This window comes from Denticeps clupeoides, chromosome 2 (genome assembly GCF_900700375.1).
Source record: "Denticeps clupeoides chromosome 2, fDenClu1.1, whole genome shotgun sequence".
Lineage (NCBI taxonomy): Eukaryota > Metazoa > Chordata > Actinopteri > Clupeiformes > Denticipitidae > Denticeps > Denticeps clupeoides.
In genome coordinates, this window is record NC_041708.1 from 24,699,356 (window position 1) to 24,725,646 (window position 26,291).

At 41.4% G+C, this 26,291-nt stretch overlaps 1 protein-coding gene across 1 annotated transcript in view; it reads left to right on the forward strand.

The window, feature by feature from the left end:
* The window catches only part of drosha (drosha ribonuclease III), a 60,989-nt gene that overhangs the window by 33,147 nt on the left and 1,551 nt on the right, over nt 1-26,291 (forward strand). Inside the window, exons 22-30 of the mRNA XM_028969949.1 lie at nt 3,508-3,578; nt 10,173-10,217; nt 12,615-12,772; nt 15,114-15,219; nt 17,142-17,283; nt 19,432-19,514; nt 21,216-21,319; nt 22,895-22,987; nt 23,907-23,953. Coding sequence (XP_028825782.1) covers nt 3,508-3,578; nt 10,173-10,217; nt 12,615-12,772; nt 15,114-15,219; nt 17,142-17,283; nt 19,432-19,514; nt 21,216-21,319; nt 22,895-22,987; nt 23,907-23,953 — 849 coding nt within the window. The remainder of the gene's footprint in view (nt 1-3,507; nt 3,579-10,172; nt 10,218-12,614; nt 12,773-15,113; nt 15,220-17,141; nt 17,284-19,431; nt 19,515-21,215; nt 21,320-22,894; nt 22,988-23,906; nt 23,954-26,291) is intronic.

Here is a 26,291-nt window from a genome sequence, read left to right on the forward strand (position 1 = left end):
CAGCACACGGTGACACAAGGAAAGGTGTCCACTGGTTTTAACAGTCACCCTTGGTGAGCAGTGAGCAGCCATGACAGGTACCCGGGGAGCAGTGTGTGGGGACGGTGCTTTGTTCAGTGGCACCTTGGCGGTTCTGAATACGGGTCCGTTTCTTCAACCGCTAGGCCACCACTGCCCCTTAGGACAGTGTCCCAGCCGCAGGTGCAAAAAAAAATAAAGATGCCTTACACAGTGTTCAGTCGTCTTGATTACCTAAATAAAAAGAAATAAATACACATGCACCTTGAGTGTTCAGTCTTAAATCGTTTTTTAATTAATTTATTTTATTTCTATAGAATTAATTAAGGATGTAGTCATGTGAATTTGCCAGTAGGAAGAGCTAATATGCGTAATAAAATTTTGCCCAAAAATGGCACTTACGACCATATGGTCCTCAGCCCTTGACATGTTTGTTTAATGTGACAAAGAATTGTATCACTGTGGATCAAGATTAAAACCGGTTCAGTGTTGTGCCAGAGCCCCGTTGTGTTTCTCTCTCAACAGAGGCCTGTTAATGTGTTCTAAAGTAAAAAGTGAAGTGATTGTCACATGTGATACACAGCAGCACAGCACACGGTGCACACAGTGAAATGTGTCCTCTGCATTTAACCCATCACCCTGAGTGAGCAGTGGACAGCCATGACAGGCGCCCAGGGAGTAGTGTGTGGGGACGGTGCTTTGCTCAGTGGCACCTCAGTGGCACCTTGGCGGATCGGGATTCGAACTGGCAACCTTCTGATTACGGGGCCGCTTCCTTAACCGCTAGGCCACCACTGCCCCTGTCTATCAAAAGGAGCGTTCTCTGAAGGTTCCGATCAGATAGAAAGACAAAAGGCATTTTGTTTCTTTTATGCATCTGTGTAACCCATATTTTATTTAACACATTTTAGAAGTGTTTTAACAAGTACTGTTTAATATTTTACCTCATTGGCGATGTGTTGAGGGTTTATTTTACTCTGTTGAATGATGAATATTAAATAACAGAAGTGTTTACTGATTTGATTTTATGAATACTTGTGTTTAAGGGAACGTTTATCTTGTAGTGAACAAGAATTTTAGTTGACAGGACTAGGATGCTCACTTAGTTCAGTGGTGTCTCCAGCAGCTTGGAAAATGTTACAGCAGGCTTAACTGTAGACCTTCTTATAACAGTATTTGATGACCTTATTGTACCATCGCACGCTACACCAGATTTCAATAATAATAAAGGACTAATAAATGCAGACTGTAATTATGTTACTTCCATGAATGCCTGCGCTCTTCTATAGGCCACTCTCCTCCTTGTCCCGCCTCTTTCCTCCTCATTAGCATTTAAAGCTACACACACTGAAACCACACGTCCTGGGAAAATCTCATTGTGGGACTCTATCAAAGTGGCTGTAATTCTGCACCAAGGCTGAATTTTGGAAAGAGACTATTGGCAGAACTGCCCCAATATGATTGTTCTAGTATGTTTTTTTTTTTTTTAATTGTAAAAAAAAAAAAAACGATAGTTATTGGCTTGGTGAACAAAACAATTTTGAGTCTTGAAGGCCCAACATGACTCTCTGGACAAACTTGATGTAATTGTTATAAACAAAGAAACAACTTTCAAAAAGACCTAAAAACACCGCAGCAAACTTTAAGGTCAGTCAATTCAAACTAATTGAGATTTAAATCAAATAGCAATGCCATTTTCAAACGGCATAGGGTGTAATCTAGCTGGAATTTGATTTCACTTGTTCAGGCTGTGTCTGCATTACATTCAGTTTTTGGATCATATTTTACACAACTGTTTTAGAGAACTTTGAACTGTGACCACTTTTCCGTTCCACATATTCAACCCCTCATGCCTCGACCCCCCCATTTGCACACATTGAATCTACTCTAGCACCCAAGAACTCCCACCTCTCCCAAAGTTAGACCCAAAGTTATGCCCTTGCCTGAGACTTTTGTTACCTAGTAAACGTTGACAATATAAAATCTATTCAGTTTGTTCATGCGTCCAAATACCGTTAGTACCAAATTTGAAATTTTGAATTTGTTCATTAGAACTTTTAAGATATTAAAACAACAAATTTGCGTGATTTTGTTCCATCGCTGCAACGGAATGGGTCCCCATCTCCTCTTGCCAGATGTTTTATTGATTTAATTAACTTCATTAACACTCATAAAATGCGTTATATATTGGTGATTTGCTAAATGCCACAGCTGCTTGCAGATGGGTATAGAGTGATGGTTTAGCAGCTGTTTGGTGTTTCACCGTGGTGAAAGGAATCAGGAATTCGACTTTGAGAACTTTTTTATTCTGTGTGTGTGAGACTGGGTGTAACATGCACGTAATTGAGTTATTTTGTTGTCAGGCCACAGTTTCTCTAGTTGCCACAGTGAGCGAGGTGCGCAGATTCCACCTCCTGCCGTTTTGATTGGCTGGAGGAGGAGCTGCCAGAACAGGGGCCTCTGAGCCTCTCCCTACGAAGTCAAAGAGGAGGAACAAAAATGAAGCAAATTACTCTTGTTTCTGGGGCTTTAATTAATTCACAAGTGTTCTTCAGGAGAGGAGAGAGGACAAGTGAGTGATTGCCACAGTGTTCGAGCTCTGAGAGCCATCTAAAAACACACCCCCTGTGGACGTGATTGAGTTAAAAGGGATTTGTGCAGGTGTGTGTGTGTGTGTGTGTGTGTGTGTGTGTGTCAATGCTGGCTTGAGGTATGTTTATTCATTGCACTGTTGGGCTTCTTTAAATGTGAATTTGCATGCTGTGTGTGGGAGAGAGAGGGAAAGCGAGAGGAGAGGGCGAGAGATTGTTGTTTGCGTCCAGTTCACCAAGAGTCCAGGCTGTCAATGAGTGTTCTTAAACTTTGAGTTTGAATAGTGTTTGTGTGAGAGAGAGAGAGAGAGAGAGATGGGATGCTCAGCTCAACACAAAACCACAGGTAATCCGTCTTTTAAAACTAAAAAATGTCTGTACAGGGATGTGATGGGAGATTTATTTATACATAATCCTCTCTCTCTCACACACACATACACACACATTCAAACCATTGGCCAAGAGGGTTGGCGGTTTTGCACTGGAGAATTTAACCTTGAGCCGTAGCGGGTAATATCTTGTGTATCAGTCATAAACCCAGAGATTGGTCTGGTTTGTCTTTTATTTTGTTGTCTCGCATCCCATGCCATCATGTAGGTCTCTTTGTCTCCTTGCTGCCCTTGGCTTATCTCATAAGTAAGACAGTGAGGATGTTTTTGCTTTTGTTGAGAACTTGTAGTGTTCTCTTCACTCACGTTAATGAGTTCTTATGGTGAACACAGTGTGCAAAGCAGCCAAAACGCTTAAAGAGGCATTCTAGTGTTGTATTTATTTTTCATGACCTCATTTGTGTTGCTGTAGATTTCTCAGTGTAATTATCGCACAATTTGAGGTTTTAGCTATAGCATTTCCTAATCTTACACATCATAAAGAAGACTGTATTAAACTCTCTCTACAGGAGCGGTGTATCTGGAAGGAGGGCTGGTGGAGGCCAAACAGCTATTTGGAAGGTTGCTTTTCAACAGTGATGTAAGTACTTCTCTCTGCTCTCTCTGCCCCTCTTTCAAGTTTAATTATAATTTGACCTTGATTACCTTGGTAATCAGTTTTGTGTTTTTTAGGGCACATGGACCAATTAGTATCTTACTGTGTTTCATTGGTCTTCTTTTGTGTGTGTGTGTGTGTGTGTGTGTGTGTGTGTGTGTGTGTGTGTGTGTGTGTGTTTTCTTATAATTTTTATAACAATAGTGACATTAAATGGCGCAAATATGAAAGTGTGTGGCTATACATTCTTTCATGCCTATAATTGCTTGTTGCTTGTCTTAATTTTTTTGCGATCATGTATTTAGGGAAATAAAAAATCATCCTTGCCACATTTTCATTATGAGTTTCAAAAGGTTATGCATAATTGACTACACCGCACGACATTGTATCGCGTTTCTAGGGACCAGCTTCTTCTCACATTCATAACTAGAGAAGGTTTCAGAATGTCAAGTTTGGCTACATTGGCCCTTTGTTTCGCACACAATTTTCTTGGCCAGTAAATTAAGCCCCCAATCTAACCTGAGTTAATAATATATATATGTATATGTGTGTGTGTGTGTGTGTGTGTGTGTATATATATGTATGTTTGTATGTATGTATATGTATATATATCTCGGACCTTGGTTCAGAAATCAACCCTGTGGGCAGAAATCAGAAATCGACCCTGTGGGCAGAAATCAAATCAACACTGTCCGACTGAAGACAGACAGGAAGACAGATGCTCTTTTCTCCGAGAGCCTCTCAGCCGTCTGCGGGACTGTCTCGGATTTTCCTCGTTCAAGCAGGCATGGTCTAGTTGATCGTTTTGCTGGAGGCAAAGCAGATAGACCAGGGAAATGCACGTGGACAGAGACACAGAATCATACAGACAACCTCTCAAACAATGAGCTTAATAGACAGCAGTAGATAGACGATGACAAAAACCGACAAATAGCATTCATTTATTAGCGTAAACATGCACACCTAGGGATGTAATGGCAAAAGAAGTCAGTCAATTCAAACTAATTGAGACTTCAATTGATTGGCAATGCCATTTTCAAACGGCATAGGGTGCAATCTAGCTGCCACTTTTTTCAGGCTGTGTCAGCATCTTACATTACATTCAGTTTTTGGATCGTGGCACTGCAACACGCTGGATGTGATTGAACAGCAACCAGCCATGGCAGCATCTCTAGCCGGCGCAGACATCCGACAAAATGCCCGTGAAATCGGCACACTCGGTTACTCAGACATCCGTGATGCTGAGAGTGTTTTTGAGATTCCTTAAACCATGCAAGCATTGTTTTATTGTTTCTTGGATATTTTAATATGGGATATGATTCAAAAATCTTTTTTCTTTTTTTTTTTTTAATTGTTAAAATATCACTTCTTATTTTGGAATTATATGGATTGTGAATGTCAGCAGCTCATTCTGTTAAAAGAAACAAAACAGAAAATGAAAATGGTAAAGCAAGATCACTGTGTGTACAGTTCAATCCCCACACACACTTCACTCATCACGGCGTGCATTCAGACACAGAAGTCTTGCGGAAGAACTGTTGCCACAGTGAAGTGTGCAGATTGGCGGCGTCTCCTGGGACGGAGTCGCGCGCCAGCCTGCCTGACAAAAGATGTGGTCGGGGATGATGGGTAATTAATAGAGCCACTAGGTTGTGTGCCATTTTGTCGACTGTGCGTGTGTCTGCAAGAAGTGTTCAGAATAGACAAATGTATAGACGTCGTGTAGAGCAACATGCTCACTGACGTAAGCATGCTCACTCGTATCTGATCGTTAAAGATCATTAACGATTTCGACATTCACGCCGGCTGTACCGCCTTCTGCCAGTTTAGAGTCCTTTAGTGGCATTTATGTGATTCACTGTATCGTGTCTTTCCACACACTCTACAAACACACTTAATCTGTGCCACACTAGTGCTGTAATGTGTGCCAAGGCCCTTTCTGAGAAAACACATGTGTTCAAACACACACACACACACACACTAATGAAACACTAGATTTCCTGACTAGCAGCTGTAAAATGTGTGTGTAAATGTCACAGTGGAGTCTGAAGAGGGGTGCGCGACCTGCTGAGGGAAATGATCAGAGGACACAACTCCAGATCGTAAAGAGACGCCGGCCTGCCGTAGACGTGGTATAAACGTAATGGATTCCTGGCCAACTGCTCACACTTTTCCTCTGTAGACTTTCAGCTCGTAGGACTTGCAGGGGCTGTATCGTTGTTACGTTCTGACGTGGAGTGGCGTCAAAAGGTTTTATGCTAATGCCCAAACGCATTTGCTTAAGCATAAGAAACCTGAAACATGAAAAAAGTGTCTTCATCTTGTATTTCACCTTGAAATGCAGGCTCTTCTCAGAGGGGGAAGACGACAACAGTGCCTGAGTAATATTGTTGAGTTCTAGGAGCCACCAGAACTGCTTGATGGCACTATTTTCATGTGTAGCACTATGTACCTTACTTTCCTAAGTACTTACCAAGGGTCTTGTTCGCTAGTTTAAGGTGAAAGCATCCTCAGGATTTACCTTAATAGATAAGAAAGAACATATTGGTATTTTTTTTGTGTCTAAAATGGGAGTTGCCAGATTAATCAATCTGAATTAATCAAAGCTACGCCCATCAATGTGTCACATGCTGAAGAATCACGAAAGATCATGTTTATTTTCTGCTTTTGGGATCTAAATGACCTTTTTTGATTTCACATTAATCAAGCACGCCTCATGCTTAGCACGTGGCGTTGAAATGGTGCCCTCAGTCTTAAGCAGTGCAGTGTCCTCTTTTGGTGACACCATTCAGGCAAAAGTCATTCCTTCGTTTTGTGGAAGCGACCCCACAATTTGAATTTGTCCACTCATTTAAATTTTATATATAAATATAATATATTTATATATTAGATTCATATATAAGACACTCGCCTTTGAACCAGAAGACCCATGTTCAAACCCCACTTACTACCATTGTGTCCTTTATATATATATATGTATATGTGTGTGTGTGTTTGTGTCTCACATCTGCTTGTTCTTATTTGTTCCACTCTTAATTGGATTAGATGTTGGTTAATTGGTTGGTAAAAGGGTAAGTTTAAAGCAGAGGCAGCCGACGTGAAACAACTGGGTTCACGTTGGAGCCAAAAACTGAATCATGTTAGAGGCTGAACGAACAGATCAGTCCAACGCCCGCAGATCTTTAGAAGACTTCAGGCAGCGCTACGCTCCTAATCTTTTACCATTGCTTACATTTCTTACATGGCCATAGTGGGAATGCACATACATTGTATCCGGATAACTGAACGGGCTCTAGATTTTTTTAGATCTCTCTCTCTCTCCACACAGTATTAATCTGATGCAACGAGAACAAAGAGATATGATCAGCATCGATTGAAGTTTTTCCATGTGAGCTTTGAGCCATCTCCACTGGCATCACTGTTTGCCTTAGCACCAGTACATTTCCCTATAGGCGGGCGTATCAATGGCATTTTACAGCTGCCGCTGGGCTGTGTAGGACACGGATTGATTTAGTGGGTAACGTGAGCACATTTCTCCTCAACATGCTGCATGAGTAATACCAACGCACGCCCCCTCTCTCTCTTCTGTTTTCCTGCTCTTCAGTCCTGTTTCTATTTTCCCCCGCCTCTCCCGTACATGAGGACTTTAGCTGAATTCATCCACTCTCTCGCTGGTGTTGGCTGTGGAGTCTTGCTCCGCTCTGAGCATTTGTGCGCATTTGAGTGGGACACTTTGCAGTCCTACACATTGCATTATGTTGCTGTCTACCTTGTTAAATGTCACTAAACGCTAGACTTTGAGGGAGCCTGTGTTATATTACGTTGTGGCAGACAAAAATTCTCTTCTGCGAGTTTCTCTGCTGCACAGTAGTGAAGCAAAGATTAATCACGCTGTCCTTTTGCCTGAACGGAGACATTTTAACAGTTTTAATAAAAAGATTTATACATTTATATGTATAGTTAGTCCCTCCAGAAATGCACGATGATGCGATCAAAACAATTCATGCAAATTCAGCTAATCAGCACAAATTACTTGCGTTTTGCACTTTTGTCAAATCACAGCAACGTTTTTGCAATTTTAACCTATCGCAGCACTTCCTAGGTTCGGTGTCACTCATACTTAATCAGCTTTACTTCAGTGTTACCGAACATGCAGGCACGTGCGACAAGAATGCTGCTCATTTACTTTAAAAATTCCGCCAAGGTTCCTGCTCAACAGTTTCTGAGTTTTCTGTAACGAAGTTGGGGTAAACTCTTGAGGCGTGTCCCTTTTCCTAATGATTGGTGTTGCGGCTAGGCCGATATTCACCGGGCTTACTGGGCAATTGTACTGTGTCGCCGTGGAAAGGGACAACGCGAGAGGGAATACTGTTCAACAAATCGCATGGACTTCAGGACTCAAGTTCGATGTCAGGGCCGGCGAGTAGTCACAAAAAAAGAATTCACATTCTCAGCGCTTCTCACTTTGCACTTATTGGCTGACCTACAACGTCACTCTCACACTTCCCATCAAACTGAAAGAAACACAAATGAAAGAAACATTTCTATCGCAAAGCACCCACAGAGAGTTGCAGTTATGCAGGACCAGTCAAGGTAGATCACTTTTCACTAAAGTTGCCACAAATTCTGTCATTTTACATTGCAACAATCAAAGAATCATGAAATCCTTGAGGGACCGTATAGTTATGTAATGAGTATTTTATTTGAGAGCGGATGTGTAGTCTGTTGTACATGAAAGGGTGGTAGTAGCCTAGTGGTTAACACACTCGCCTATGAACCAGAAGACCCAGGTTCAAATCCCACGTACTACCATTGTGTCCCTGAGCAAGACACTTAACCCTATGTTGCTCCAGGGGGGACTGTCCCTGTAACTACTGATTGTAAGTCGCTCTGGATAAGGGCGTCTGATAAATGCTGTAAATGTAAAAAAATGAATAAGATGTAGATCATGCACTGGCAATAGACTGACACTTTTTACACTATGGATGCCACTGCACCATTCTGCATTTTTCCACACTGCCCCTGTAACATGTCACAACCTAACTTTACTGTAAATGGCACACATTGCTACCTTCCTTTTAATACTTTTGTAGTATGCATTTGTGTGGACTTCATTTGTGTCTGTGTGCCTATGTGTATGCATGTTGTCTATATAGCTGCTGGGCACCTAAATTTCCTTTCCATTTCTATTGATCTATCTATTTTTGCCAGCCGTAGCACAGACTGCAGATTTTGAGTGTGCCTGTGTGTAGTCCGTGTGTCACTCAATGGTTTTAAACATCAGACGAACAGAGTTTTTATGAAATGTTCATTAGATATTCTTGGCTGTCTGGTGTCTGGTGTCTGTGTCGTGTTTTTTTTTTTTTTTTTTTTTTTGATGGTGAAGGATGTGTGTTACTGTTACTATGTGTAAGTGTAATGAAATGACATTAAAGCAGGCCCATAGCCCACGCTCTCTCAATCCGTTGACTGAATTTAAGATTTTTTTTGTTTTGCCTCTGCATTTAAAATAGAAGTTCAGAATTCTGTGCTTCTGGAAGACATACGTTTTCTAAAAGAATTGCTGAACTTTAGCTCACCCTGTCTGCCAACATGCCTGTCTCATCCCATAGCTCATCTCTTAGTTGCTAAATGTCTTAGTTGCTTAGTTGCTCTGTTCAAGGTTTCTTTTCAAAGGTTTCTCAGCACTTTATTGTCGTCTCTGTCAGCTCTAGCCGAGATTTGAGACTTCTGCTTATTCCCTCAAATTTCCACACGCTTTATTGACTTAAAAATGATAAGATGCGGCAGTATTGATTAGATCACAAACTGTGTAAATCTATCCCAAAAGATGTGAATAGATTGCCAAGGTTGCTCCTTATTCGGTAACCTTTCCATCCATCTACAAATTCTTAGGAGCTACGCTCAGTCTCGCTCTAAATGACCTCATACCTGTGACCTTACTTTTTTCCAGTTGACACGTTTCTATAGGCATCTGTTGCCTATTCTTTAAGAATTATTTGTATTGAATAGCTGTGTTGTAGTTGCGTAAAACTGCATAAAAAAAGTTGCGTAAAACAATATGTAAAAACCACGTGTTCTAAAATGGTTATTGACCTTTACAATCCCTGCCTGCATCATGATCAAAAATAGCTGTTTCTGTAGACCCCTGATGACCTGTAACCCAAAAGAGAGCGTGGTCCAGGATCTTAAGGCCATGTGGGTCAGGATAGGCAGCCGAGGGGAGACGGAGTGCTGCTGTGAAAAGAAGACATTGAGTTGCTCAGCAGCTTTGGGATTGTGGGATTCCTCCCCGCTTAAGTTTTATTTAATGATCTCGGCATCGTTTCTGCCTTCTGTACGCTCGCTCAGTCTCTGGTGACGTGGATTTCAAATGGCAGTTTGGCGCAAAATTGAGCCTGCAGTCTCATGATATCATTATTTTAGTTCTTTCCTCAGCGGCCTGCTCTCACTGGGCAGAGAGTGTGTGTGTGTGTGTGTGTGTGTGTGTGTGTTTATTTATTTATTTATTTATTTATTTATTTTCCTCTTTTGCTGATTTGTTTTGCAGACTCACTTCATTTTTCTCTCTTTCTACAGGACCTTCGGGAGGTTTGGCTCAACTACCCTCCACATCCATTGCAGGTGGGCCGCCTTTTCTCCAATTGTTTGATCCCAGTTTTGTTCTTTTTGTTTTCCACCATGTACTTTCTCCCTTTTTTATATTGATTTGTTTGAATGCAGCCGTTTGCAGAACTTCAGGCATCAGCACGTCCGTCTCTGGGAGGCTGTAGCTGCAGGCTGTTATCCGCAGACCTCTGTTTTCCAGAGGAAGCCGGGCTCCGCTTGTGTGCCTGAGTGTGTCAGGGAATGCGGCGCTTTGTTTAAGGGGCTGTTGGTTGTTCTCTCTGTGTGGGGTGGGATCATGCGGATTCTGCTGCGCTGAGTGAAATCCCTGAGGAGAGTCCAAGCAGCCTGGAGCAGAGAGCGATACGAGGAAGAGTTGTGCAGAACTACTGGAGGCAGATCTTTTTTTTTTTTTTTTTTTTTTTTCTTCTTCTCCTCCATGGGAGCTGTAATCTCACTCTCTCCTTTTTTCATGTTTTAAATCATCTTTTTTTTTTTTTTCCTTTGGTCTGTCATTCTCTTCACTAACCCTAAGCTCCCATCAGAACAGAGGAGTTTAAGTTAGCATTTGAAATGTATCAGGTCCCCGAATCGTGTCTCAAATTTAGAAACTCTGTTACAGGGTGGTATCATGAGGACAGAAGGGAACTGTCAGAACTACTGTGTGTGTGTGTGTGTGTGTGTGTGTGTGTGTGTGTGAGAGAGAGAGAGATTTTGTGTGCGTAAACTCCTTTAATGCTGTCTAAAGAAAGATATTCAGAAAGGTCAGTACATCGTTCAGCTTTAAATTGTCTTACTTACCCAACAGAACTGACCGGTGTGTGTGTGTGTGTGTGTGTGTGTAAGAGAACTGTATTAACTACGCTGATCTGGGCAGAATTCCAGCGCTACAGAGCAGACTTCAGGCTTTAGTGTGAAGAGGCACGAAGATGCTGCATTGTTAGATAGGAAGTAGGACTTTAAAGCTGATGTGGTCATATATTCTTTGGTGACCCCTGACCTTATCCACACTGCACACAAGGGGGGCGTCTTCTCATGAGGGCAAGCTTTAATAAGAGTTTCAGTGATCCCTAGTTGTAGCCATAAACCCAACGTCTATTCAATTACAGCGGTTACCTGGGTCTGAGTATTTGTTGGTTTTTGGAACATACTAATACTAATTTGTAAGTAATTAAGTAGAGCTTTGTATTCTCAACAATACACAAATATGTACATGTAAATATTGCTCTCCACGACCATGTGTGCAACAACAGCACATGAGACATCTCTAATGGGGTGGGGTAATAATTTACACTAAACCTATATACAAATATATATTTGGAATATAAAGGGCTGTTAGTTGATAGTTCATTTGTTAAATTGTTTGTCATTAATAAACTTGTGTTAAATTCTTAAAGATTTGTATAATAGTTAACATTATTCAGTTGAAATATTGTATCAAGGCAGTTAAGTCACAAAACCAAAGCGTCAAACTACGTGGAAGCACCAGCTAATCAAATCCATTAATGCAATTCCAATAAAGTTGGGCCGACCCCCCCAAACATAGAAGTGAGCACCCAGTGCTAAAAACACCTCTGTGTTCAGCGATTAACGTGTTAATTGTGACATCCCTATGAAAGTATTTTCTATTTCCATTTCCTGAGTGTCACTGAGACATTCCTTTGCTTTCCTTAAGTCACACGTCAACACTAGCTAACCCCCCCCTCGTTCACCATTAAAACATTGCAGCAATCAGACTTAAGTCGAATCCTCTCCGGGGCAACCTGGGAGCGTAATTACACAGAGGGATGGGCAACAAGACCACCACCCCCCCCAGCTGCTGCGGCGCCGGCAGTAAATGTCGCTAGTGGCGAGCGTCTGATGACATTTACGTGACTGTCGTTAATTAAGGGCACTGCCCATCAGGTTGGCAGGAGCAAGGAGCCGCTCCGAGAGGGGAGGAGCGGAGGGTGAAGCTCGTGACATTAGCGCTTGACGGCCAATTAAAAACGCGGAGCTTGTGAGAGCGCTTCAGGCCCGCGCGGCTTTGCCTCGACAGCGGGGGTTTGTTTGTCGTGAAGCTTCCGTTCTGCATCCTGTCAAACCTTTCGGGCCCCAGAAGCGGAGAAAGCAGGGAACGTGTTTGGTGTCCGTACCTCCTGCATCTGTTGGGTTTTACGGTGGAAGTGTTAATGTGTATTCTAACAGTCTGCTTATAAATGCTTTTATTTTTCTTCACAGAATCAAGTGAGGACTTTATTTGGTGTTTTTCATGCCCGATTTTTCACACTATTCAAATATACTGGCTGAATGTGATCTATGCATAATACAATATTGGCGCAACATTCACTTGCACTTAGACAGACTCACTTTTTTGGGTACTTGTTACCATCATGCTACTTCCGAAGGTTGTGAAACCAAGGTGTGTGTTGCCAGGTCCAGGAGCCGCTGACAGACAGGCAGCTGATCGAGTCGTCCCCAGTCCTGCAGAAGCTGACGGACTTTGAGGATGCCATCGGGGTGCTCTTCACACATGTGCGGCTGCTCGCTAGAGCCTTCACCCTCCGCACTGTGGGCTTCAACCATCTCACGCTGTAAGTGTGTGTGCACGAGGGAGCTTTTTAAATGGTTTAAAGCTTACAACTGAATTAATTCTTTTAAACATGGTACTAGGATTTTATGGCCTTTTACATATAATTGAGGACAAAATGGCACAAAAGTTGTTTGCACAGTCTGTATTGGCGCCAGTTTGTTTCACATAGTTCTCTCTTTCTGCATTTTAGCATGCCATAATAAAACTGCAAACAAGACCCGGGTGGCACTGACATCCGATATAAACTTTGCAACCCATACAGAATTCATAGGGTGATTTAAAAACCTAGGGTTAGTCATGAGATGTAAAAGTTTTGTAATACGAAATGAACATATAAAGTTATGGAACAGACATTTAAATCTGACATGTGAACTTATAACGAAGTACATAGTTCATGTAAGACTGAATGAGAAACTTTTTTTGCTAACTTTTTTTTTTTTTTACGTTTCTACAAGGGTTGTCATAAATTTAGTTTACAATAGTTCTCTCAAATTTGCATAGAAATTTCAGAGTACATATGGTAAAGATGAGAAAGGTGTTCAAAAGGCAACAATCAAATGTTTCACCTGGAATGTCCCTTAAACTTGGATTCCTGACCTGCAATGAGTCTTCATGAAAGTAGCTACTCTTCTATGCACATGGCCAATAAAAGGGACTGTTATCCTTGTCCCAGTGTTCAGGAACCAAGGCGGTATTGGTTGTACTTCCTCTATGACTGATGTTGATGCACTTTTTTTTCTTTTCAGGTATGACTTCACATTATCGCTTTGCATTTTGAACTTTGAGCTGTACGGTTTTACAGTTTGTACTGTATGTGCCTGTGCGGTGCACGTTTGTCAGTTTGATTATGGGTTCGCTTCCTTTCCAACTAGGCCACCACTTTTCGTTCAGATTACTACGTTTAGCTGTAGTTTAGAACTGGTTTAGTCAGATAAAAACAATCATTCGATTTTTACCTTCTGCGATTGTATGCTCTATAAGTTGAAACTGGAGGCTGTAACCCATACTTCAAAAGTTTGGGCAGAGCAATGCCACCAGAGCTAATGGGGACAAAAGGGACGCAAGGCAAAATTGTGAGGTGAGTTCCAGATTTGAGTAACACCATTAAGTGCGTCTGTCTAATGCTATTTCTGGGCTAATCGCTGAGTCAGGAGCTGCCTGCCAGAGCAGAACGTGAGCCGACCGGTAATGTGCTGGCATTTCAGCATGTTTATGTGTTTTCGTGTGGAACATCTTGAGTGTGACAATAATGAAATCAGAAGAGCAGGAATTTTTTTTTTTTTTTTTTTTTTATGCCTGCCTCCAACAAATTTCCATGAACTATTTTTGTCTTTCGCTTCTCCAATAAAGGTAATTAAATAAATAAAACACGCTTACGCTACTCTGGCGTAATATTTTGACCAAGGACATTTCTGAAAGTTTTAAATGTGAAATAAACATGGTTGTCATGGAGACCAGTGGAGAGCTCCTGTTCCATTTGAACTTTTGAAAATTGTGTTTTGTCTCTTTTATATTAAAAAAAGAAAGTAGATCAGATTTAATATTGGAGGTTTGTGAGGTGTGTCTAACAAATACAACATAACGTGTGTGGGAGAGAGAATTTAGAGGTTGCTCACACGCTTTGACATTATATTAGATATTCTGTCTAATATAGCGCATCTCCTTCTCTATGTATGTGGAACTGATAGAAAGAAAGACTGCAGGATGATGAAGGGTACAAGGCTGTGGTATATCTTTGGGAAATTTAAGATGAGATTAATGAGACTTTAAAGTACTTCCATATAGTCCCCAGTTTTCCCAAAGCACAGCCATGCTCTCATATTACAGTGGACAACCTCACAAAGTGGGCCAAGGTCTTTTCTGGTATTGGGTCTTCCCAAGCCTGTTAGAGGTAGTTTAGATCAAAGTGAGTTTAACTAGCTTTGCACTCAGTCCATTAAAGGACTATACAGACTTATTAATGTATTTAAATCCATTTTGCATGGAGTGTAGCCTCACATGTCTGTATCAACGCCCATATGGAGTACCCTGCGACGGCTCCTCCCACTCAAGCATGTGGATGACCCCACGTTGTGACCAGAATCTTGACTTAGTCAGACTATGTAGAAAAGATGTTTTGGATTACAAATCAGATTGACCAAGTTTAGTCATCTTGTAATGTTTCATGTTAACAAAGAACTATTTAACGAATTATCTAAAATACCTCCTCAATGCAGACCTGTTTATCATGCTTTTGATTGTTTCCTTTTAACTATGTAGAGAGTAAAAATAGTGTGTCTCTGTGTGTGTGTATGTGTATTTCGTTTAAGTGATGCATTTTCTCTTTTCCTGTCATACTTCAGGGGCCACAACCAGAGGATGGAGTTCCTGGGAGATTCCATCATGCAGCTTGTGGCTACAGAGTACCTGTTCATCCACTTCCCAGACCACCATGAGGGTCATCTCACGGTGAGGGGGAAAGCGACAGAGTGTTGGAACAGAGTAGACAGTAAAGTGGCGAGAGAGAGATTTTCTTAGAGTTAAATATATAATGACAGGATTAAATGTGACAGCCACTTCCCCAAAAGGAGTGGAGGTAAGATGAAAGGGTCTATGGAAATGGCAAGTGAAAAGAAGAGGAAAAGAAACTAAAGAGCAGGGTGGATGATGAGGAGAAGAACACACGAAGAGCACATGGATGTAACGTATAGAGAAGGATGAGAGGGAGGGAGGGATGGAGTGGATGATACAAAGGAAAGTGTAAAGATTTTTTTCAGGTGCATTATAAAGACCTCTGCTGGGTTTGAATTAATCTTCAGAGTTCATATTTTTTCTGCCTGTCACAAACACCTGAATTTTGTGGGTGCATGTAACCAGATGGGCCTGTCACATAGGGCACTGTTTTCAAACTAGCGCTAAGCACAATGTATGAGGCTCATTTGGTAAAGTATTTACACATATTAATGGATTGAATAGATAATAATCATATTTAATGTTTTGCTCATCCATAATGTGGTAGTTGCATGCAAGAGAGACCTTACAATTGAGATCAAGCCCCAATCTTAGCACAGTGTGGCAATTGTATCATTTGCAGACTGATGCTAAAAAGTAAATGACTCAGCCGGGATGAAGCTTCATTCTGAATACATCTCTACACGCTCAGAAACATAATTGCCGTAGAACCTTTGGGATCTAACAACCCACTGATTGTATGCACTGGCCAAGATGGATTCCGCCAATCAGGCCTGGCAAGCATCAGCTTGAAGCCTGGGAATGGGTTCTTTAAGGAGCTTGCACGTCCCACTGACAAACGTGATCTTTGGACTAGAAAACGTGTACAGTGCGTCCGTCCAGGAGGTCTGAAGTGATGCTTGCAAAAACCAAAGCCAAACAGATGACAGATCTGGCAGACACCATTTTTGGCCACTTCAATGCTCTTTAAACTCCTAGATCCCACACCTAGTAACCACATGATAACGAGTAGATTTCTCGCTGATGCTCGTGCTTGAGGATATGAAGTTGGAGTTCACACTTCACCTCAGTCCTGGCTTCTCTGTGTTTGTGTTTTCCTTGTCGTGCCTCTTCGCTGCTCTTGTTTTCCCATGTCTGGAGAATGTTTGCCTTGTTTGTCGGCGTGCATCTGTTGTACTTGCGGGTCTTGTGTGTGCACATGAATGCACATGTGCGTGCGGGCTCTCGCTGGAGACGTCCCAGCTAACCGAGGCTAAGTAAGATCTATTTGCGGTGAGATGCGTCCAGTTAGTGTCTTTGCCTGCTTCCACCCCAATGAACAGAGGGTATAAAAGGCTTCAGTGGAGCATGGGTAACGTGAGAGGACGTGCAATGGGGAGTGAGCAGGACAACTTACACCTGTTGCTATGGAAATGTAAAGTGCTTGTTTCCTCTGTGTGGAGTGACAGGAAGTGAGAAGGAGAGAAGAGCTTGTCCCATACCTCTGCAGCCTAAAGTCAACTCTATTGTTCTATAAAATATTTTTTTTCAATCTTAGTGTGTGTGTGGGTTTTTTTGGATCCATTTGGAAAAATAATTGCTTTTTTTGCAATAAATTAATCACTGCTAATCACAGACAATTGTGGAACAAAGACTCAGATGTGGAGCAGCTGAGGTTTTTTAAAAAAAAAAATGATTACAATATTTCTAATAAATGGAATGGTTCAGATGACGTGACAAAAGCGCTGTTTCTCCTGTGTGATGGGATTGCATGCGGTAAGACTGCTGAGCCGCATAGATGACAGGATTTTATTTCATTTAAAATTAATCACAACAATCAACCTGTAAATTCTCATTTCCTTATCCTCGTTCTAAGAAACGTTTGTGTATTTGTTTTTGGTGACTAGCAATCGTCATTTTTGTCTGACTGTGTCTTCCAGCTCTTGAGAAGTTCGTTGGTGAATAACCGCACCCAGGCAAAGGTGGCAGAGGAACTTGGAATGCAAGAGTACGCAATCACCAATGACAAAACCAAGCGACCCGTCGCGCTGCGCACCAAAACACTGGCTGACCTGCTGGAGTGTGAGTTGCAAAAAAAAAAAAAAAAAAAAACGACCGAGAACCTTTCGCAAGCACAGCTCACACATTTAAATTGTTTGTATCTAAAGCATAATTGATAGTGCCCTCAGGCTTTTTAAACCCGGCGCGAGACGAGCCATTAATTCTGAATCTATCATCAGCTCCTTGTCCACCTTCACCCTGCCACTTTAGCCACCCCTCTCAACCTCTCCAGTTCCATCTCTTCAGCTTTTCTCTCGCCCACTTTGGGCACTTGACCTTTTTTTTTTTCCTTTTCCCACACTTGACCCCCTGGCTTTTATTTCTGTCATTACCTGACTGCTCATTCAGATGGTGGCAAGTTCATAGCAGCGAAAACTTGCATTATATGTACACTCAACACATTCATACAGGGTTGAAACAAATAAACCATTCTGTAATTCAAAAGCATCATAGACAAGGACTAAATATACTCACTCTCTTCGCTTTCCCTCACTCCCTGCCCTTTGTATGGAGGCATTTGTGCACTATAACAAACACAGTTGCTTCAAAGCCCACGGAATGAAAAGAGACCTGACACCAGTGCATGCACACACCGGAACACAGACTCACACTCACATACTTCAAAGAGCAGTCTAGAGAATACCAGCGATATAGCGAGTTTAAAAACTGCTGGAGAAATCCCTGTCCTGGCAGCCCTCGTGCTCCACCAAGATGATATTTGATGATCGTTCCACTGAATGGGACATGCCAGTATCAGAACCCCGTGGTCTGGACACGTGGGGCAATGAGTGTGTCACAAAGGTTGCGAATGTGTGACAATGGGAGCAATTGCTTTGAGCTACCTGTCAGTAAGGAGGGCATGAAGATCCCCCTTTGCAGGACAGCGGTGATGGTGGCAGGAATGAAGACACAAAGTGGAATAATTCCGTTCGGAATATTATTAAATTATATATTTTTTAAAAAATAAAAAAATATTTATATGAATAATTAAACATAAGGAAACCTCTAAAATTGCCACGAAAACCCTCTTCTCATCTCAAGTCTCTAATCTGTAATCTTCATCTCACTGCTATTCTTTAACTGAAAGCTTGGGCCAGTCTTTATATACCTGGACCCACCCATTTGTCAAACAATAAAGGAATTATATTCTCCAGAAACAGTTAATAATAATCACATAATACATTAAGTATTTACAACATTTCATACATTTTTTAAATATTAAATTAAGGTGGTAGTAGTCTAGTGGGTAACACACTCGCCTATGAACCAGAAGACCCGGGTTCGAATCCCACTTACTACCATTGTGTCCTTGAGCAAGACACTTAACCCTAAGTTGCTCCAGGGAGACTGTCCCTGTAACTACTGATTGTAAGTCGCTCTGGATAAGGGCATCTGATAAATGCTGTAAATGTAAATTTACATAATTACTCTCTATTTAATAAACCATTAACTCAGTGTCATGGTACGTTCCTAGTTCCTAGGGTCTAATAACAATATTTTAATAAATACACACATAACTCTCAGAACAGGCAGATTAAATGTGATATTATTGTGACACAAAAATAAAGCAAGCTAGAATACATCTCAGTTCAGTTACACACTTACACAGTTTTGTTTACTAGGGGAGAAGATCTGCACAGATTTATTGGCAGCCATCACCGCCTCTTGGCTATCAGAGCAATTTTTTTTTTTTTTTTAGAATCTTTTATGCTGCTTTAGAGTGCGGGCAGGTTTTGACCTAGAAATAATTACATCAAGAAAAAAGAAAAACTATGCAGCTTACAGTGCTGTGCAGTTTTAGACAGTAGGGAAACTAATTACCTAAAGGTTTTTCATCTTCCCAACAGTAACCCTGAATGTGTAAAACGCGCAAATAATAAATATTAAAATGAGACAGTGGCAAATAATCAGCATTTCATTTCAGAAAAACTGGTGACTAGAGATTCGCTCCAAGAAAAAAAAAAGAGCAAAAATTCAGCGGATGGAGAGCAAAATTCTTGCAGACTAGATAAAACAGTGCTTGTATGTTTGTAAGATGTTTGTACAGAACTGTGTTAGAAAGGGTCAAAATGCAGAGCAGTACAGCACAAAGTGGCTCACCTTAACTGCAACACAATAATACATTCTAATATTTATAATACGTCTTTCCCTTAATTTGTTCTTCTGCAGCTTTCATTGCAGCACTCTACATTGATAAGGACCTGGAGTATGTGCACACCTTCATGAACGTCTGCTTCTTCCCTCGACTAAAGGTGCGTTTTTGTGTTTCCTGCTCTGACAATAGATAAAACGTAATATGCAAAATACCGTGGTCAAATCCACCAGGGCTCTCTCGTAACTACTGACACTAATGTTAGTCAAAATGCTTAAAAAAAAAATCGTAAGACTGAATTTGTTTAAGCATCTGTATGAATTTCAACGTTTTATTTAACCGATATTCACTGACAAATGGGCCAGTATGCTTATGTTTGTATATAGCAACAGTTTACAATTACTAGCGGCTAATGCTATTTTCTTGTAGTGGCATATATATTTTTTTTTTCATCCAGAATCCAAACCATGTACACGCAGGCTCTATAGAACCTAAAATTAACAAAGCCATAGCAGTTTTTATGTAGTTTACTTGATGTACATACAAGTAGTGTATTGGCAGTAGTTAAAGCTGCTGAACAGTGGCTATACTAACATTCCGTGCATTCGCAGTGCAGTGCCACGTCTCTACTTTTAATCTTGCTAGTGTGGTCCAAATTCCACTTTTCCTCTCCCTTTTTCCCTTATTCTTCCTAATGTGCGCGCAGTCTCCCTGACTAGCACTTGACACGCCTTGCTAATTGCTGTCTGGTTTGGCTGGAGCGCTAAAGCCACTAGACAGGAAAGAAAATGGAAAGACTCTGGCACTTTAAAAAAATTACTTTGTATGTATGTATTTGTGTGTGTGTCTGTGTATGTATATATGTGTGTGTGTGTGTGTGTGTGTGTGTGTGTGTAACACATACACATACAGTACAGGCCAAAAGTTTGGACACACCTTCTCATTCAATGTGTTTTCTTTATTTTCATGACCATTTTTATTGGTAGATTCTCACTGAAGGCATGAAAACTATGAATGAACACATGTGGAGTTATGTACTTAACAAAAAGTGGAGACCTGACCTCCACAGTCACAGGACCTGAACCCAATCCAGATGGTTTGGGGTGAGCTGGACCACAGAGTGAAGGCAAAGGGAGCAACAAGTGCTAAACACCTCTGGGAACTCAAGACTGTTGGAAAAGCATTTCAGGTGACGACCTCTTGAAGCTCATCGAGAGAATGCCAAGAGTGTGCAAAGCAGTAATCAAAGCAAAGGGTGGCTATTTTTGAATAAACTAGAATATATATTTCACCTTTTTTGTTAAGTACATAACTCCACATGTGTTCATTCATAGTTTTGATGCCTTCAGTGAAAATCTACCAATGAAAATAAAGAAAACACATTGAATGAGAACATGTCCAAACTTTTGGACTGTACTGTATAATGATGGTGAGTATTGAAGAAGCAGAGAGAGCAAATAGATGTGCAGAACATGATAAAGGTTAGCCACCAAAAATAAGAAAGAGGTCAAGTAAGTAATGAGATGGAGCTAGAGGAGTTTTGGAAGGCGGTGGAAAGAGAGGTGCAGAAATTGCGGTTGGAGTAGAGAGCCGCCCAAAGCTGCAGATTTGTGCTCTTTCGGCCTGGGCAGGCTACATTTGCGCTAATGGAAGAGCTTTTAAACGTCCCTACAGAGCCTGGAAATGTATCAGCCACACACCTGGGAGTCCCACTATTGCCCACACACTTACTGCTGAGGGCCAGCCAGAGAAAATGGAGGGGAAGGGTGTTTTTTTTTTTTTTTTTTTTTTATTTAGTTTTTGTCCTCTCTCTTTATTTTATTTCCTGTATTGGCTGTGATTTTGTTTATTATTTTTGTAGGAGTTTATTCTGAACCAGGACTGGAATGACCCCAAGTCCCAGCTGCAGCAGTGCTGCCTCACGCTGCGGACCGAGGGCAAGGAGCCTGACATCCCTCTTTACAAGTAAAGACTCCTCTCCCTCTCCTCTCTTTCTCATGCAGCTCCACTTCAAAACAAACCAACCCCCCAAAAAGAAAAGCAGTGTTCCTTTCTATTACTGTTTCTGTTCCATGCCCACCAACACACCTTCAACATGATGATCAGATCAACCAAATCTCAGTCAATTACTCCCCATCAGTTAATTAGTGGATGAGAACTTAATTTCACTTTTCTTTTCATATTTGTTTTTCCTTTTCTTTCTGTAAGCATCCATTTCTTGACAATCTTTCAGAATTAAGGCCCATTCCTATTTTCTCCTCTGTTTGTCCCTGCTCTTCTTCTTCACCCTGTACAACGCTTCATGCTTTTTTCCTTTTTTGCAATATTTCTTCTCACTCTTTTTCTCTTTTCCACTGTTTATGCAGTTTTCCTTTCCACTAAACATCTTTTTAACCAGTAAAGCCTCTCTTCTTCATCTGGTCCTGTAATCATGTTGAAGTGTGTGTGAAGGACTTAGGGTTCTGTGTTCTTACCGGCTAAACTGTATAGGCCCATGTCATGCACATGTCTTGCTGCCTGCATTGCTTTTCCCTCTGCGTGTGTATCAGGTTATGTGAACGGTTCACGTGGGAATGCAGAATAGATGCAGCCCAACTGTTTTCTAATTTTCCTTTTCATTTTTCTTCCTCTCTACTTTTTAACATATTCTTTTCAGTCTGACCTTGACATTCCTGACTTCTCGTGAAGAGAAACAGCTGTTCCATTGACACTGCACATGCATACAAACATACCTTGGTTCAGAAGAGGGGTCGTGGAGCTTGTCGTTTTACAAACTGTTTGCGGAAATGCAACAGAGATGGAAGGCTTGGTCTGTCACTCATTCACTGGTCACACCACTAAAATAATTTTTTTCTCTTTCACTTTAGTTGTGTATGCGTGTGTGTTTGAGTGTGGTGTTAGTACACGTATAATAGAGAGAGAGCGAGCATAGGGAGGTGGGGAAGAGGGTTGCGAGCAGGGTAGCTTTGTGGAAAGTGGGGAAGAGGGTTAAATTATTGATATTCCACTGTAAATGACCACAGTGCATGAAAAATGCATTGGTGTGATGCAGTAAGTAAACTGTGTGTTAATTATTTAGGTGATGTAGCCTCTGTGTGCTCTTTATATTGATGGGGACATTGGTTAAGTGTCACATTTTTGTTTATCTTTTTTGCATATTTAAAATACACAGAGGCATAATTTAATCATTAACTTTTATTAATCGTTATTGCTATTATTATGACATATTTTGTGCCTTTCATTTTTGATAGAGTACATTGTTTACTTGTTGCCACCTTTCTGCCTCTTTCACAGAACATTGAATTTTTTTTATTTTTTTTTTTTTGCTCAACTATATGTGTGTATGGTGTGTGTGTTTGATTGTGTACGTGGTATGGCAGCAGAGTATGTGATTCACCCAGAGATGAATTACCCTCTCCAACTGAGAAACATAGATATTATATCTTACATCAAGAGGACAATGTCATTGAGCGTCCTCTTTTTGTGTGTGTGTGTGTGCTTATGTCTCCTGCTCTGATTCTGTTTGTTTCTTTCTTTTAGGACACTGCAGACAGTTGGACCCTCTCATGCCAGGACCTACACAGTGGCAGTGTACTTTAAAGGCGAGAGGATTGGCTGTGGCAAGGGCCCAAGGTACATCTCTCGTCCCTGTTCTGTCCTCTCTCCTCCTATGCACAGAAAATAAATAAGTAAATACAAAAAAAAATTGAAATTCAGATTGAAGAGGAGGGCAGAATATGCCAGATCTTTTTTTGGCCAGATACAATAGTTTATAAAAAAAAAAAAGGGGGCTTTTTTTTTTTTTTTTTTGCAACTAATGAAATGTTTTTTAAAAAATAAATAAATAAGATGCAATTCAACAAGTAATGGACATGCAATGGCTGCCACAGTTCTACAGACAGTAGCAGCCTTTTATTTTATAAATAATAATCTTCACTCCACTTGCATTTTGCATGACATCATGGAACTGGACATCAGTAGGGACATCAGTAGAGTCCACACTGCGCCAGGCCTCACCACTCAGTTGCGTTTTTTGGCCTGTGTCGCACACACACACACACACACACCCCCACACACACACTGCCTGTGAAAAGGTTCAGAATGAGTGATAAAGCCATTGACAGATGAAAGAAAGGCGAGTGGAAAAGCCTGTCGTCGCCTCAGCTTCCATCTTTGCATGTGAATCCTCTCAGCTGGCTGAAAGAGTGCACGGCGGCACTAAGCCGCAGATAACTCCGTCCCCCTTGAAAGACCCCTGCGCCTCACTGTTTATGTATTTACTCAAGTCAGCCCTTCCCGACAACAGCGGCGCATTGATTCTGCGGGCACACAATGGCGGCAAGGTGGCCGCTCGCGTCGCAGCGGCGGGGTTTGTGTTTGCAGATATGGCGCCACGCTTCAGATGGGACAAAAGGAATTATTCAGCCCCATGCAGTCACTTAATCCCTCTCAATATCCGAGCCGCTTCCGCGCAGACTTTTAAAACAGCTCAAGACTTCTACCCTTTTTCTTATTTATGCATTCGTTCATTCATTTATTTATCTCCGCACAGCATTCAGCAGGCTGAGATGGGAGCTGCCATGGATGCGCTGGAGAAATGTGAGTTCTTCAGACTTCAGAATTTCACTTTTTTAATTACATTTTATACTTATACTTTTTATACTTTATAATTTAATTAAAATGTATAGTTATACTTTTAGAATAAAATGTGGATGTGAATGACAGTGAATAAAAATAAATGTCAAGCTGATATATTGATGCTGATGCATCCACTTCCACTTCTGTGGAACTGAACAGTTGAGTGTAAACACTGCAGTCCTTGATTCAGATTGATGAGAGATCATAGTGTCTGTATGATTTAATTGTGCTGTATATGTGCAATTTTGGGCTCTTTTCACATGTTAATCAGTTGCTGTTGTGTACGAGTTGGGCCTCTTGAAGCACACACTGGTTTACAGCTATGACTACTCCACATTCTTTATACACACAAACATACCTTTCTCTATTCCTCTCACACACACACACACACACACACACACACACACACACACGTACACAGGGAGTAATATGGTTTTTCAGCCACATTCTGCCTTCCCCTGGAAAGAGAAATCTCACACAGCCACACTCAAGGACTTTGGTTCTGCTGGATTTTTTTTTTTTTTTTTTTTTTTTTTTTGACTCTCAATGCAGACATTCAAATTGAAAACCTTGAATTCTTACATTCATGCATTGGTAGTCAGTGTGTGTGAGTATCGCAAAAAGTACTGATCTTCTGAGCACCACATTAATACTGAATGGCCATTAAAACAGAATGTTGGCTAATTGAGCGTAGCTATGTAGATCTGACATTGTAGTGAGTGTGTTGTGGGAATTTAATGTTTTACTTTTCTCTTTATGTGTCTGTGTGTGTTTGAATCAATGGAAGATTTTCCTTGTCTGTGTGCATATACTTGTGAGACTGTGTATCTGAAAATGTGAACAGTGGGAAGGTTTGAGTATGTAGCTGAGTGCATTTTTATTTTTTTTTTTTAAGGTGTGTGTGTGTGTGTGTGTGTGTGTGTGTGTGTGTCAGGGCTGTGATGTAGTCTGGTCAGTAAATGAGGTCCCCAGTTAATTGTGATTGATGCTGCGTTGATCTGAGATTACAGCAGCCTTATAAAATATTAGCCCTGGATTTTTCATGTTACTCCGATGCTTTTGATTTATTTTTATTTTATTTTTTTTTATTCTGAGCCTGTTTCCTTACCCACTAGGGGAGAGAGAGAGAGAGAGGCTGCTCTCCTCAATCAGTCTGTATGCATGTTATGATCATGTCGTCTCTGTGTATTTACACAGTCCTGCGGAATCTGTGGACAAGAGGAAGTCTGGAGTCGCCAGTAAGAGTGAAGGAGTTGTTCTGGGAACACTGGGGACTTTTCTTAGTTAAAAATGCTCCTAAGTTTTTTTTTTTTTTTGCTCAATGTACAGGGGTTGCTCGACAGAGTAAAATGGGGGGAGAAAGTGCGCTGCCACTTTGGGGTGGCTTTTAATGATTGATGCCACCATCTCGCACACTCCTCTGCGGTTTGTCGAGAATCAGAAGTGGTTACGAGCCGGAACAGTGTTTTATTTCACAGTCATCATTTCCCCCACTGAGAGACGCTCGTTGACACACCCTGGTGCCACGCAGGCTCCGAATCCAATATTTCCAGGCTCATTAAAGAAAAATGTGGGCAGTATTCGCCCCTGAAGGCTGCCATATCTGATGGCCGGTTGGTTTTTGCTTTAATATTTGATGGAGCTCATTTTGCCGGCCAGTTTTTTTTTTCCCCGAGTCGGTCTGGAATGTTAACCACGGATGTCAGCGAAGAGAGACGGCATCCTAACAGGCCTGAGGAGAGCGAAATCGAACAAGTTCCATATCAACACCCGACACTCCTAACCATACATTCAATACATACGGCCAAAGTGGTTCCGAGGACCGGGAGCGTTGAAGGTCTGTCAGAGGCTTGCAGCGTGGATGACAGTCGACGCGCGTACACATTTGAAAGTTGAAGTTCGATTGCTCGTATGTGTGTGTTGAACAGTTGCCTGCGCGTACCGCTTTGTGCGACGGTGACCTTGAAGAGGAGTTGCGGCATTGCCAATAATAATAGATGGGGGACACACTCGTAGACTCGGTGATTTGCATGCAACAAGCTCTCCCCAGTGAGAGTTTCAGAATGTGCAAGATGTGGGAGAAATTCCCAGAATGCTTTGGAGGATATCTAGTCTTCCAAAATGTGCAGGCTGCTGAAGCTATTTGGTTGCACTTCAGACACTGTTTTATTGTTCTGTTGATTTGATTTTTAAGCCCCAGTAAACAATCCTTTTCATATTTCTGAATATCTGCCCAGCTCTAATATTCAGTGTGTGATCCGTGCTTCCATTCAACATGGCCCTGTTGCATTCATACACC